The 13,617-nt window shown below is 41.8% G+C and overlaps 1 protein-coding gene across 2 annotated transcripts in view; it reads right to left on the reverse strand.

The window, feature by feature from the left end:
* Window positions 1-3,640: 3,640 nt before the first annotated feature.
* The window catches only part of LOC121333527 (amine oxidase [flavin-containing] B-like), a 49,785-nt gene continuing 39,808 nt past the window's right edge, over window positions 3,641-13,617 (reverse strand). For both annotated transcript variants that reach the window (XM_041399945.1, XM_041399947.1), the window contains exons 11-16: window positions 11,352-11,409; window positions 10,334-10,431; window positions 9,121-9,232; window positions 7,470-7,532; window positions 6,906-7,067; window positions 3,641-5,170 (exon numbers count right to left, since the gene is read on the reverse strand). In XM_041399945.1, the coding sequence (XP_041255879.1) occupies window positions 6,912-7,067; window positions 7,470-7,532; window positions 9,121-9,232; window positions 10,334-10,431; window positions 11,352-11,409 (487 nt within the window). In that variant the 3' untranslated portion in view covers window positions 3,641-5,170; window positions 6,906-6,911. The remainder of the gene's footprint in view (window positions 5,171-6,905; window positions 7,068-7,469; window positions 7,533-9,120; window positions 9,233-10,333; window positions 10,432-11,351; window positions 11,410-13,617) is intronic.

The following is a 13,617-nucleotide window of genomic DNA, read 5'->3' on the forward strand; positions in this document are numbered from 1 at the left end:
GGAACTGGTTGCCCAGAGAAGTGTAGATGACCCATTCCTGGAAATGTTCAAGGCCAGGCTGGATGGGGCTCTGAGCACCCTGGTCGAGTTGAAAATGTCCCTGCCCATGGCAGGGGGTTTGGGCTAGGTGACCTAGAAAGATCCCCTTTCCACACCCCCTCCAACCCAAACTATTCTATGAATTTTTTTTTTAATTATTTTTTGAGCTTTTTCTAGCTTAGCTTCAGAATAGCTCATTGCTACTGACTGTACAAATCTTGCACACTAAAATCAACTTACAAAGCCTCTTACTCAGGTGTATTTTTTTACAGCTTATCTTGGCACTCAGCTGCTAACTGAAGGCTTTTGTAGCAAACTCTGCTAATGTTATGACTAGAATATCATGGCTCTGTTTCCAATGACAAGCAAATTCATGTCCAGCCTGCCTGGGTACAGGAGAGCTGTGCATTAACACATTATATGTGCAGATATTAACATGAAACATGTTAGACTCACAGAGCCCACATCATCCCTGGTGCATTTCTTCAAAGCTCAATGCCCAAGAAGTACCTAATTGCCATCAGCAATTGGTGGGAGGTAGAAGCTGCCTTGTTTGATACCCAAAGATCATCTGTGCCACAGGGCAGGGCTGGTTTAGGACGTTTCTCTTGGGGCTCTGGAAGAGCTGCCTCCTTTTGGGGCAGCAGCTGGAGGCTGAACAAGGTGCCCTCGAGTGTCTGAGAGGCACAAGGCGACTGAGTTTTGGCTCATGAGTTGCCCTCTAGGTGGGTAAATACGTGCTCCTGGCAGGAAAAGTGACATGCAAGTCAATTCCACCCAATAACTGAATTTCAAAATCCCTTCCATCCCTCCTACATGGACACAGAGAGAGAAGGACATGTCTGTAGGAGTCCTACAGTACCTGCATGGGTTCAAACAGCAGATGAGGATGAGGAGCCCCCTTCCACAGCCACACCACAGAGCAGGACCAACCTGAGAAAAAATGTGTATTTTTTCCAGCAGATACCAAGCTGTACTTTGGCTCTGCCATCCGAGGCCTATCATTCTTGGATTTTTGGTTTTTTCTGAGGCAATTCCACAGGCTCAGGGAGAATTTATCCTGCCTTGAGCCAGAAGGCAAAACTCATCAGTCCCTCCAACACTTTGGGATCTGCTCCAGATGAGCAATTGATAGAATTATACAAGACAAGAAGAAAAAATTATCCTCAGCTCTTGTAGCACTGAGTTTTGCATGATTTAGCCAAATAATTTGCACACACATCTGATCCTCTTCTAAACAATGAGTGGGATTTTTAATTGGTTTCTTGGGAAATCATATTTGTATCTTTTATAGATGTTAAACAAAATTGATTTCTTCTGTATTAATCTGTCCACATTAATTTTCTCTATGTTGGACTGATGGAAATAATGAAGCACCCCTTGGCTGATACAGTCTCTTTGAAATGCACACAAGCTTTGTAAATAACTAAATTAATAATAATACCATTTCAGTTATGTCCTCTGGGATGCTCCAGGATATGTCTGAACAAAGGGTTAAAAAGGTAGGTCAAATCTGACTACACTTTCCACCCCTCACTTCTGTGAATCACATATTTAACTATTTAAGAATTATCATTAAAATCCACATTCATCACACAACCTGCCCTCACATCAACAAAACCAACCAAACAAAGCAAAAGTTCCCCACACAAAAATCAAAGTAACATCATCACAACACAGAACAAAAATTGGCAATTTACACAAAATCTACCCCTTGTGCCTTCACCACAGTTACAGCAAAAATTCACCATGAACATTCTACTCTCTAACATTGTTCAATCCACATTTTGCCCAAACTTCCCCAATTACCATCCTTATCTGAAAATCCTCATGATCCTGGGTTTCAGCACCAAAAAGGCTGTGGGGGGTTGACCCTGGCTGGATGCCAGGCACCCAACACAGTCACTCTGTCACTCCCCTCCTCAACTGGACAGGGAGAGAAAATACAACAAATGGTTCATGAGTCAAGGTAGGACAGGGAGAGATCACTCACCAAATACCACCAAGAGTAAAACAGGCTGAGCTTGGGGATGGTAATTGGATTTATTAGCAACAAAGAGCAGAATAATGAGAAGTAAAAATAAATTGCAAACACAACTTCCTCCCATCCCTCCCTACTTCCCAGCTCTCCCTCCTCCCCCCAGTGGCACAGGGAGATGGGGAATGGGGCTATGGTCAGTTCATCACACATTGCTCCTGCCACTGCTCAGGGAGAGGAGTCCTTCCCCTGCTCCAGGGTGGAATCCCTCCCACGGGAATCAGCTCTCTATGGACTTCTGCAATGTGAGTCCATCCCACAGGAAACAGTTCTCCATAAATTGCTTCACTGTGGGTTATTTTCCATGGGGTCAGCCCTTCAGGCACAGCCTGCTCCAGTGTGGGTCCTCCACAGGGTCACAAGTCCTGCCAGGAAACCTGCTCCAGGCTGGGCTCCTCTCTTCATGGGTCTCCCATGGGTTCACAGCCTCCTCTCAGCATCCCTACCAGGGGCTGCAGGGAATCCCAGCTCCAGCCCCCGGAGCAGCTCCTGCTCCTCCCTCTGTCCTGACCTTGGTGTCTGCAGGGCTCTTCCTCTCACACATCTCACCCTGCTCTTCTCTGGCTGCAATTACATCTGCACTGTAACTTTTTTTCCTTCCTAAATTTGTTATCCCAGAGGTGTTACCACCTTTTCTAAGTGGCCCAGCCCTGGCCAGCAGTGGGTCCATCCTGGAGCTGTCAGGGATTGGCTCTGCTGGACATGGGGAAGCTTCCAGAAGCTTCTCAGATAAACCATCCCTGTAGCCCCACTTCTTCCAAAACCAGGCCATGCAAACCCAACAGAGCAGCAATGTTTTAGAGGCATAACCACTTGCTGGCTGCTTTGAGGGCTGTGAAATGCATTGCTGGTTCTGACACATTTCTTAGGGGACAGATGCTTTAGAGAGTATGTGAAGGATTAGTTGAGGGCATTTGCTTTCATTCTATTTGTGCTCCTTTATGACTTGTAATGCTGAAAGTTAAGCCTATACAGAGAGCACTGCACACTTCAGATGTTTTTCGCATGGATGGTTACACTTCCTCCAGTATTCATGGCCAACAGTTTTGTGCAACACGGGTCCCTTCCCCAAAGTGAATTTGTTCTTCAGCTCCATTATCTCTCTAGCAATGACACTGAGCTAGTGGGTGAAATTAGGTGACTTTGGTCTCTCTTTTCTTCTAGGGCTTTTATGTTTACATCACACAGTATTTGGTACGAGGTCTGTTTCTTCTTATGTTCAGTTTGAGCCATCTGCCCTATAATAATAAAAACTAGTTCTTAAGTGTAAGAGAGTTGGTCATCTATACTACTACCAAATGTGGTTTGATTTTTTATTTTAATTGTGTATTTAAGGGGTGGAATGGAGTTTTTTTGCACTGTTTTGGGGGGGTTGCTTGGGTGAGTTTGTGCTTTTTTTTTCTTTTATACTCTCCTTTTCTTTACAGAGCTTTATTTAATAAGAAAAGCTGAAGTTACCTCACAGGTTTCAGCGTGAAATGCAAAATGCTGTGTCAGTAAGTAATACCACTACAAGCAAGTCAAAAGGGGCCTCCACAAAAGAAAAGCCTCAAACAACACATGTGACATGACAATATTTATTGATTCTAATTAAGGTTAAAAAAATTTCACAGCTGTCAGATAAAAATATCTGCAGAGACTATTTAAAAGAGAGCTGAAGAAGGAAACCAAGGGAGACAGTCACCACAGAGGCACTTTAGAAAATGCTACAGTTATAAAAGGCACAAATTCATCACACACACAGCATATATATTCCTGCAAAGTGAAGTCACTCTTTTTAAATTTGTTTTCCAAAACACAGAGGCAGGCACCACTGAGCACTGAGCTGCACAGGAGCACAGCAGACACGCTACAAGCGGCAGTCTAAGACAACGCCTAAACGAATTCACTGCAGAGACACTTGGAAAGCCAGGCTGCTTTGGCTGTCTCATTTTTACACTCTGTTCTTCAACAGAAGGAAGATCAGGGTGATCTTATGGTGGTGGAGACAGGAGAGGGAATGTTAGTTCATTTGAACATAGGTCAGGGTTATTTGTGCATGTTTGTCACCTGTGATTTGAGGGGGTTTGCTTCTTGCCCAAGAGCAGTGGCAGGTCTGTTATTCAGCCTGACTCCCTAGTACTTCTGGAGGTCATACAATTCCTTTTTCCTCAAAAATATTACTTTTTCATGTCTCAAAAAAGGGGAAAAAAAATCTTAAAACTTCTGCACATCTGTGAAGCCTACTTCAGTAAAACAACAGTCTCAATGTGGACACAGAAAGATTTCTTTAAGCCCTATAGTTTCTTGTCCAGGCCATGGGTTCCAGTGATGGACAATGCTCAAAGAGGAACTTAATTACTTGATTAATGCCTTTGTATTGAGAGCAGATGTGCTATTTGGAATCAAGATCTGCACTGGGGAAAAAATGCACAAATTAAAGGGAAGACAAGGGGGCTGCCTCAGATTGCTCACATCCTTGTTTTTGTTGAGTAGTTTATGCAATTAGATTTCAAGTACTTTGGTTAACACAGATTTTTATGCCATGACCCATCATTCCTTGCAATGCACAGTGGCTATCAGAACAGTATACAAGAAAGTAAATTTCTTTTTTTTCTTTGTAAACTCTTATGAGCATTACAAAATATGCATGGTAACACAGTTCAGTTTGTAAGAGACAAATACAATTATTTCCATGGTTGTTCCTACAGTACATTTTACAAAGCTGGTAAACTCTTGGAACTTTCATGATAGCAGTTGTCTCATCAAATGTGTTAATAAATTAAGAATACAGCATGACTGGTTATCCATTAAAACAGACTTCATTCCTCTCTTCAAAGGGTTGGCATGAATTTTAATTTCAAAAATGTAAGCCAGTGCTAACAGTTCCCTCTACTCGTAGGGAAGCAGCTTGATTCTCTACCTCCATTTGTCAATTCCCTCATCACGCTGGCATCCATGTACACAAGGTGCCACGTATTCCTTTTGCGTGGAAATGTTGAGAAAACAGTGTCAAATCCTTTTTAAATCCCACAGTGGTGGTAAGTTCCACAGCACAATCATAGCAAGACATGGCTGTAAAGACAGAGAGGGCTTTCCAAAAGCTTTGGCAGTCTGAAAGGAAGAAGACAGAGATTTTAGAGTGTTAATACAGACATCACAATTCAGACCCTCCCAGCTCCAACCAGATTTGATTAGAAATTTCAGGGAATCCAAATTTATTTTTAATAAATTATTTTAAATAAATCCCTGTCTCGCCTACTTTAGTTGTGGCAGAATAAGATGAGAAATGCTTTGTGGGATTGCCTTATTTTTTTTTCCATTTTTCTTTCACTTTGAAATTAAGTATAAGAAAGTATAAATAATATTTTTCTTCAATTGGCCAATCTCATGAAAAGCTTAAGTTATGATTCAGTTCAGTTTTAACTACCTAATTTCTGGTTTTGATTGGAATTTCTCCCCCTGTGGCACACAACATGATCTTGTTAAACTGGGAAAACCTTCTGTGAGATTCAGGAGCAAAGAAGAGAGAAATACATTTTGGATGTGAATAAAACTGATTTATCCTCATTAGTTTCGTGAATTTGCTCCCCTTTAGAGAATGTGGAGCATTTCTAGGGCAGAAGCAGGACCTGAATTCCAAACAGTTTTGGCAGAAAAATCATCTGCAAATGCAGCAGCTCTTTATATGTAATGTATGTATTCACTGTCTAGCACTTACAAATATTGGGGCCAGGGCTTCAAAAATGTCTTCCCAAATTTAGGGTGCTGTGTTTATTTCTGGCCTGAGAATTGTGTGAGTTGCCAAAGCTCTGAACTTTCCATTCAGCTTTCAGTTCCTAATTCATGTAGTAAATAAATCACAGGGAGAGAAAGCCACATAGAAGCTCTCTGCAGTAGGCAAATGTCCCAGCAAATTAGAGCTCCATGTGATACAACCAGAGAGGCCATATGCACACTGCTGCACTCCTCCTCTGCCTTAAAGATCTTTATGCCTGAAAAGTTCCCCCATGCATTTTAAAAGGCTGTTATGAGGCTATTCATTTGTGATAAAATCCAAGCTGCTGCTACAAGATGATGTTTAACCAGCACATCAAGTTAAAAAGAACAAAACCTAAGGGCCAGAAAGCGAGGTGCTGCTCACAAATATTACAGCTTTCCAAGCAGTTCAGTGCATTTCCATGGGACTATTTGGAGAACAAAGTACTGCTCTACACAAGTAAGATCAGATGCTAGCCCAAAAAGTCTGCCTGGGACTGGTGATACAGCTCCTCCACCGTCTGCTCACACCAGTTGCTGATGTTATTATTATACTTCCCTCCACGGCTCTTTACTGCAATCCAATATTTTTTACGTATAAATTGCTACTCCTTGAAGAGAGAAGTGCAGCAAACAGGCTCTGAAAAATTCCAGACATCTCCAACTTCATGTGCAGCAGATCTTGTTCTCAGCCATACCTGTGTCTCCCTGTTTCATCTTGTGCACAGGTAACAACAGAAATATCTAGAACAAGGTACCAACACACTGACAAGGTATTTTGTCACTTCTGTTCTGAGATTTGGATCAAAACCTCAAGGTGATAACATTTGGTTACTCCAGAAATTCAACAACCAAGAAGTTATTGCTAGAAGTAGTCCTGGACTCTAGGAGTTCTTTTTAAATATGGATGCCTTTACTACATCCCTTCCCTCTTGCCTATTTTCTCTGTTGTTTTTACCTCTTCCTCAGATTTTGGAGACAGAAAAGTACATAACAAAAAAAGAAAAAAAAAAAAAAAGAGAGAAAAGAAAGAGAAAATCCCTTGGGAAAAAAGAGAAAGTCCCTCAATTGTGAGGCATTGAGTTGGCACCTTTTTTCAGTTTCGAACCAGAACTCCCTTTTTGTAGGCAAATAACCCAGCTGCAGCCACAGAGGTGAAGAAAGTGGAAAATCCAATCAGCTTTAGCAGTCCTGGCACAGATGGCAAGTTCCTCTCCCAGAAGGTTGTAGTGATGGGCAAAGCTGGCACATCCTGTGGGGAGAGCATCCATTACCCACATACCATCTCCACTGTGAGCGAGGATACAAATCAAGAGATCTCTGCAGCAGGAACAGAACTGGGTTGAAGCAGTAATATCTTATCAAGAAGGAGTATATCTAGATTTTCTGCTCAGTGAAAGGGAAGAACACACACAGGCAAAGGATTCACAGCCCAGTTAAGAACTGCAGCTCTTTCCATCCCTGCCTTACAGACTTTCAGATGGGTTTCAGATTTCTGTCCTCTTCCTTTTTTAGGGAAGGGAAATTTTGGTGAATAAGGGGAAGTTTATTGTGACTTTTCAGTGGACTTATATAAAAACAGACAAAAAAATTTATCTCTTCAGCAAAACAGCAGAAGAAAACCCCAATCCATTTTATCTGCATAAATACTTACAACCGATTCAGGTTCTGGCTTCCAAATTTCACTGTCTGGGATTTTCTTCATAGCAAACAGTATCTGAAAATAAACAACATTCTCAATAAGTATCATTGGTTCTTCAAAACAGAAAAAAAAAAAAAAAAGCTGGCTTCAATTGTTGTTTAAAATTGGCGTGATGACTGAGCACATAAATCACAGTGTATTCAAATTCTCAACTTTTTAAAACTTATTTCTGGGGAAGGCTGATATTTAATAAGACACTCCTCCTAGTGTCATAAAAGGACATAAGGGAACATAGAACATAAAAACAGAAAAATCTCTTTATGATTACTTAGTCCATGGCAGATCCTGGAATTTGGCCAGTCACAGGGAACAGGATAATGTGATTATGACTAAGAGTTAAGCAGACACTCATGGCAAAGTGAGGCATGAAGACACCAGCTACAAGGAACAGCTTGTTTTGCAAATTTTATCATGATGTAGGAAGAGGAACAACATCCTGGGCATGATGACAGACCACTACTTTCAGCCAGAGAAAAGCAAAACTAAAACCCTTGCAATGGGAAAGTTCCCGTTCAAAGTATCAAAGATAGCAGAGATCAGTAGGATAGCAAAGACTGTTTGAAATTATATTCAGGGAAGATAGTAAGATTAGTTTCTTCTACAGTGAAATAAAATGGAGATGGTGATAATAATGTTTTCTCTATTCCAGGCATTTGTAGATTTAAGATTTAACATCTTTTAGAAGGGGCTTTTAGTGTAGACAAGACTCATGGACAATGTGAACTTTTAATGCAGGAGAGTTAGAAGCACTGAATTTTCAACAGTTTCCTTTCATAAGTAAATAAGGAAAGGAAAATATCAAAATTTTTACCAGTCAAGTGCACTTGTTTAGTCCTCTGCTGAGGAGACTCTGCTGTAATGTCCTTATATTAGAGAGATCATGAGACCTCTGGATCTTTTCAGGAGCACCTTAGGTATAACTTTCTCAAATGGGATAATTTATGAATAATTGATCTCTGTCTCTTGGGGCAGGAGCATGGGCTAGATGAACTCTCTACATTCCTTCTGGGACAATTTGTGTTCCTTGACTAGATTTTAGCCACAAGGTTCCCTTCACCTCATAAAACAAAGATTAATTTTTTTTTTGCTGCTCCATAAACTGTAATGTTCTGGAAAACACTCAGGAAATTAGCATTTTCTCAGAAGAAAAATATCTAAGTCCTTGTTTAGTGACTCTGTGTTAAGGCTGTCTCAGTGGAACATCACTGTGTTGGAAACACTGAGGAAGGGCCTGGCTTGGTGTGCAGAGCTGCAGGACTGAGCTGTTCCCATGCTGGCTTTCCCAGAAGCCAGCATCGCTCAGTACAATGATTAACAGATTTGGGATAAAAATGTCAGGGGGACAGTTTGGGACTTCTGTAAAAGAAGAAAGAATTTAATCCTAGAAACAAGGGGAGAGTTTGACAAAATAGCCAGAGCCCTTCCTAACATTCCAAATCTAAGTGCAAAACCTGCATCCTTTTTGAAGTCAATCCCCTTTGCAGGGATGTACACCAAGATTCAGAACACCCGAAGCTGTCAACACTCAGTTCTCATTTCCTCTCCAACCACAAGATCTTTCATTTTCCACAGGACATTTTACATTTCCCCTGAGCACCTGTACCTCTCTGGCTGCTCTTTCTCCAGCCTGGACAGCCCCCTCCATGTACCCGCTCCACTCAGTGGCTGTCTCTGTGCCAGCAAAATAAATCCTGCCAACGGGCTGCCGAATGATCCTGGAGGGGGACAAGCAAAAAGTCACATCAGCTGTATCAGGAAAGAACTCAAATAGCTGGAATAAAAATGTTTTAAATGACAGCAAGCACTTGAAGATAATAGCACTGGGTGAGTGGAGCTGGAGGAGGAGTCTGGATTGCATTTAATTTCTTACAGTGAACACACCAGTGTTCACATTTTTAAAATGTTTACACTGTTCATAGGTGAAAATGACAACTACAGGTGAAAAGGACAATTCTGAGGATGAGACTTACACTACTTTGTGATGAGACTTACACTATCTCACAGATGCAGCCCGTGGCATAAGTACCAATGCCAGGCCTTAGTGCACAGTGCAGCATTCTGAAATATATCCCCACAATATTTGAAGCAATAAGTAAATAAACAAAAAGCATTGTTTTAACTCTATTTTTGCCAGAATCTGCAATAATTATCATTTTAATTACTTCATATACTAAGGCCTCCATAAGCTCTCTGTTATAACGTCTTTGTTGCTCTAAGTTACTTTTAAATTATAAGAACTTAAACTTCAAAAGTATGGATGGCTCTTCTACCACATTAAAATCACCAGTCTGAAGTAAGTATTTTTCTTCTTGGTAAATCTTATTTTCATGCAAAAACTTAAGTGGGAAAGGACTGAACACAATGGCACATTGATCACTTATATTAAGCTTTCACTGCCAAAAAGAAAGGAATCGTCTAAAGAAATCACTCATTACCATCAATGTCAGCAAGAGCTAAGTCTCTGTCAGTTTTTTAAATTATCAGCTAAAGGTGTGCTTGAAGTGGTTACAGTGATCTCAAATACCCAAAGACATTTTTGTCAGCAGACTACGGAAGCTTCCCAACTCCTTTCCAGAACCTCCTCAGCTGAACTCACCAAACAACAGGAGTGGATAAAAGCCCCTCATGATACTGTACTCATCCATCATAAATCCCACCAGAAAAGTGGAAGGTTATTCCATCTGTTTCAAACATCCCCCAGTGATCTCAAAGGTATGAAGCGAACAGTGACAGAGGATTTATGGCCCTTTCTGAGGATATTTATTAACTTGGTCTTATCTTAGCACTCCAAAGCCCACTATAAATAGACACTGTACCTTCCATACTGAGTCATTATGCCTGGTGGGAAGTAGGCTGTGTAGCAGCCCCCAGAATACTGTTCTTCACACCAGTTCTTCTCTTCATAATGCACAGGCTGTAAAACAGAGATTAATTCACTCAGGGAAAGGACAAAGTCTCAGGAAAGTTATTAACAGAACTGAGGAGAGAGCAGAGAAGAACAGTTTATCATTTGTTGCATGTCAATGTCTGACAAGATGAGCACATTTAACAAATCTCTTAATGCAGCATGAACTCAACACAATAAGCCCTGATTTTTTAAAAATAGGAATACACTGTCTAAAAAACTAGTTAATCTGGCCATTGTAGAGCATAATCCTCTTAATCTGTCAATGTTAATTTATGCTTTGTGCACATACTTTGAGCCACGTAAAGCAAAATTAACCTCCAGTGTGTGCAGTTGTAATACTTGTAATGTGTACACTGGGTACAAATATACACTGTTAAAAATGCAAAATGTGGCACTTGCATAGTTCTGTGTACAATGTCATTGTGTTGAAAATCATGTGCACTCCAGACTGGTGTCTACAACTTTGAACTCTGTAAAATTGTTCTTAAAAGTATGAGTAGCATTAATCACATAATCTAAGTGTGAGATCACACAAACTCTAACAGTCATTTACCTTTACAGGGAAGAGAAGGCAAGGGAAAGGCAAAAGAAAAACAACCCAACACGTGCAGCAGTGGATCTTAACAGCTAGTAAGAGAGAAGACACAACATGGACAGAGAGGGAAAGCAAGTCTGTCTTGTGTGACAGCAGCTGAGCTTTATGGTGGCAAGCACTGATAATACCAGCCATGGAGCTGGACAAGAATATATCAACAAAAACACCTTTAAATGTTTCATTAATGTTCATAAAGCTCATTTTTATCCTCACTGCCAAACCCAATCCAAGGCTTGCCATAATCTTCTCTCCACTCCCCTAGTGAGGGCAGCAAGTGCTCCCACAGCTGGTACCTTTCCCAAAGGTGCCTTTTCAGAGATTTTGTGCTTACATGTAAAGCTTCCTCTGATCCCAGAACCTTTGCATAGAGCTCACACAGCCTCGTCTTCCTGTGAGAGAAAAGCAACAGAAAGCTTCAGTGTGAGGAAAGAGAAAACAAATCACTTCTAATATACCCTGCTTCTAAGAGGACAAGTATTGTATCTGCTTGAATTTGAGGTTCCAGCTCTTTATGATCTCTCCCAGTTCATCAGCCTCTGGATCACTAGAAATAACCCAAGGTCCTGTGCTGTATAAGTGCTGGTTTTACAGCAGTTTTGCAAGCTGTTCTCTCAAGACAACTCCAGCAGCCCAAACCCTCAAATTACCCAAATGGTCTCTGTGGCTCTCAGGGAATCAGTACTTCATTTCTGTTTATATAAAATTTCCTCGTTTTAAGTTTATAAGTCTGTAAATCATCAAATGTACTTCATTCTGTTGCAAACCCCAAGTGCAATTAAGTTTGTTCCTACAAGCTCTTGGGTCTCGCTCTTAGCCACACTGCATTAATTCCCAAAAGCAAGAAGATCAGAATGAAATAACAATTATGGAAAGCAAACATAGCTCTGGAAAGACATTTAATTCTGGAAGAAAATCCACTGCTCCACAAAAAGCCATGCTGGGCACAGAAACACAGGAGTCCCAGCTCTGAAACTGTGAGGGCTACTCTTTCAGCTATAAAAGCATGTGAGGAAACCACACATAATTGCTGCAAGAGGCAACCCAGCTCTACATGAGCCCAGCTACACCCATGAGCAGCTGAACTCAAAGAATGCCATGGAAAGAGGATGAAGAGAAACAGGATGACTTGAAGGGCCTTGAAGGTGTCCTCACATGCAGGCTGGAGCTTGAGCAAGAAAGTGAAGGTTGCTACAGTTCAGGAAGAGCTGTGGCCCTGGGGTGGTTTTGCTGCTGGCTGGTGTAGAGCCCAGCAGCAGCAGGGGGAAGGAAACAGCCCCTTCCTTTTGCCCTGGGGCACAGGACAAGGGTCAGCCTGCTCCAGAAGCAGTGACAGGCCAGGAAGGCTCAGAGAGCTCCAGGACCTGAATATGAACATTCCCCTGCCAGAAGTGACACAAATCCAGCAACAGCCATAAGGAAAAGGGTTATTTCCCAGTTTCTCCATAAGTGGGGTGAGCACTGTGCTCTGCAGACCACCAGCACCTACACAGTGCCTGAAGAGAACAAAGCCATTTTAACAGCAGGGTCCAGCCAAGCCTTTGCTGATGTCTCACAAATGCCATCAATTCCAGGGCAGGTCAGAAACACCACAGGGCTCCACAGGAAAGTGAGTTATCACCTTGGCACCCATCTTCTCCTCCCAGCACCATGGCAGGGATGCGAAAGACCCCTCTAGACCTGCCTGTGCCCTGTCCTTTTTCCACAATGACTTGCAGACCCTCCAGGGAGCCTGGAAATGGCATACCAGTGACAGGTAGGTATTGTCACTTGTGGCCAGCTGCAGGGCTCCACAGAGGTGCAAGTTCACACCTGTGTGCTGAGTACGTTGCAAACACAGGATTAGTTCATTTAAGACAGCTGTGCAAAGGAAAATATTAAGCTTCAGGTCAAGGGCTTCTTCAGGCTCTTAAGAAGTGTAAACATTGGAAGGAATTATTCATCTGTAACAGGGTATTATTTGACAAGAAAAGAAAACCCAAATGAGCAAACAAAACCAAACCAACAGTTTCTAAAGGATTGAATTGTATCAACATAAATCAATCACTGAGGACATTACCGCTAATAAGAGCATTACCCCTAATAAGAGCAATCTTTGCATCTTGCTGGTGCAAGATGTGCATTTTTTGTCCTAGAGAAATTTAAAGAAATTCTTATTAATGGACTTTTAGTTAATGCTAGTATGGAACATAATAGCACTACATGGAATATGCAGTTAGTAAAATCCTCATTTCTTGGCTTTGGGCTCAGCTGTGAAATTGCTATAAGCACTAAATAAGAGGAATGTTATGCCTGGAGCTACCAAGGCAGGCTCCTGTTGAGAGTCCCACTGTGCCCAGTGTGGAGGAAGTGCAGGCACTCAGCTCCTTTCCTGGTCTCTGACTCCACAGCAGTGTGGGATGCCACGGCCTTCACTGCACAGCTCTGAAAGGCTGGGCACAGTCTCACCACTGGCACCTGACCTGGGAAGGCCAGCTGGGAGGCAGCAGTGAAATTTACTTCTTTCAGTCTGGCTTAGCTGTAAAAAGATTTCTATCCTCTCCCACAGCTTCCAAGTCATGATTTAGGATAGCTGCCACAGACTCTACATCCTACTCTTC

The sequence above is a fragment of the Onychostruthus taczanowskii genome, unplaced genomic scaffold (assembly GCF_017590055.1).
Source record: "Onychostruthus taczanowskii isolate IOZ18803 unplaced genomic scaffold, ASM1759005v1 scaffold17, whole genome shotgun sequence".
NCBI lineage: Eukaryota > Metazoa > Chordata > Aves > Passeriformes > Passeridae > Onychostruthus > Onychostruthus taczanowskii.